The 1381-nt window shown below is 51.9% G+C and overlaps 1 protein-coding gene across 1 annotated transcript; it reads left to right on the top strand.

Annotated features, from left to right (window-relative positions):
- Nucleotides 1-832: 832 nt before the first annotated feature.
- On the top strand, nt 833-1255 carry LOC114073387 (proteasome subunit beta type-5-like; the record flags this gene model as incomplete). Its single annotated transcript, XM_027911147.1, has 2 exons — nt 833-1025; nt 1083-1255. Coding segments are annotated over 2 exons (352 nt in total), but the record flags the coding sequence as incomplete, so codon positions are not given.
- Between the last annotated feature and the right edge of the window lie 126 nt (nt 1256-1381).

Here is a 1381-nt window from a genome sequence, read left to right as displayed (position 1 = left end):
AGGTTTGGGGTCACTGGGAGGAGGTTTGGGGTCACTGGTTTGGACTGGGAGACCATAGGGCCATACTGGTCCATACTGGTCCCTACTGTTTATACTGGTTTATACTGGTCCATCTTGGTCCATACTGTCTATACTGGATTTTATTGGTCCATACTGGTCCATACTGGTCCATACTGGTCCATACTGGTCCATACTGTCTATACTGGTTTCTACTGGTCCATACTGGTCCATACTGTTTATACTGATCTATACTGGTCTATACTGGTCCGTACTGGTCCATACTGTTCCATACTTTTCCATACTGTTTATACTGGTCTAAACTGGTCCATACTGGTCCGTACTGGTCCATACTAGTCCATACTGTTTAGACTGGTCCATACTGGTTTATACTGGTCCATACTGTTTAGACTGGTTTATACTGTTTATACTGGTCCGTACTGGTCCATACTGTTTATACTGGTTTATAATGGTTTATGGTGGTTTATACTGGTCCATACTGTTTATACTGGTTTATAATGGTTTATGGTGGTTTATACTGGTCTGTACTGTTTATACTGGTTTAGACTGGTCCATACTGTCTATACTGGTTTCTACTGGTCCATACTGGTCCGTACTCGTCCATACTGGTCCATACTGTTTATACTGGTTTATAGTTGTTTATACTGGTTTACAGTAGTTTACACTGGTTTATACTGGTTTATACTGTTCCATACTGGTCTATACTGCTCCATACTGGTCCATAGTGGTCCTTACTGGTCCATACTGTTCCATACTGTTTATACTGGTCCATACCGGTCCATACTGGTTTATAGTGCTTTATACTGGTTTATAGTGGTCCATACTGGTCCGTACTGGTCCTTACTGGTTCATACTGGTCCCCCCCAGGCCTGTACTACGTGGACAGCGAGGGCACGCGCGTGGCCGGCGCCGCCTTCGCCGTGGGCTCGGGCTCCTCCTACGCCTACGGGGTGCTGGACCGGGGGCTGGGGGGCTCCCAGGATTCAGTAGCCACCCCTGGGGATTCAGTAGCCACCCCTGGGGACTCGGTGGCCACCCCGGGGGGGTCACTGGCCACCCCCGAGGCCGCCTGGGAGCTGGCCCGGCGAGCCATCTACGGCGCCGCCCGGCGCGACGCCTACTCGGGGGGCAACGTGCTGGTGCTGCACGTGGGGGCCCAGGGCTGGCACCAGGTGTCCCTGCACAACGTGGCACAGCTCCAGGACATCTACGGGGACCAGTAAAGCATGCTGGGTTATACTGGGAGGCACTGGGAGGGACTGGGTTATACTGGGAGTGACTGGGATTAAAAACGGGAACGGTCCCGGTGTGTCCTGTGGTGTTTTGGGGGGCACTGGGAGGGGATTGGGGGGCACTGGGAGGG

Source organism: Empidonax traillii, unplaced genomic scaffold (assembly GCF_003031625.1).
Source record: "Empidonax traillii isolate 1590-97213 ecotype Southwest subspecies unplaced genomic scaffold, ASM303162v1 scaffold6285:size10524, whole genome shotgun sequence".
Lineage (NCBI taxonomy): Eukaryota > Metazoa > Chordata > Aves > Passeriformes > Tyrannidae > Empidonax > Empidonax traillii.
Note: the sequence above shows the minus strand (reverse complement) of the source record. Positions and strands in the feature narration are given on the sequence as shown.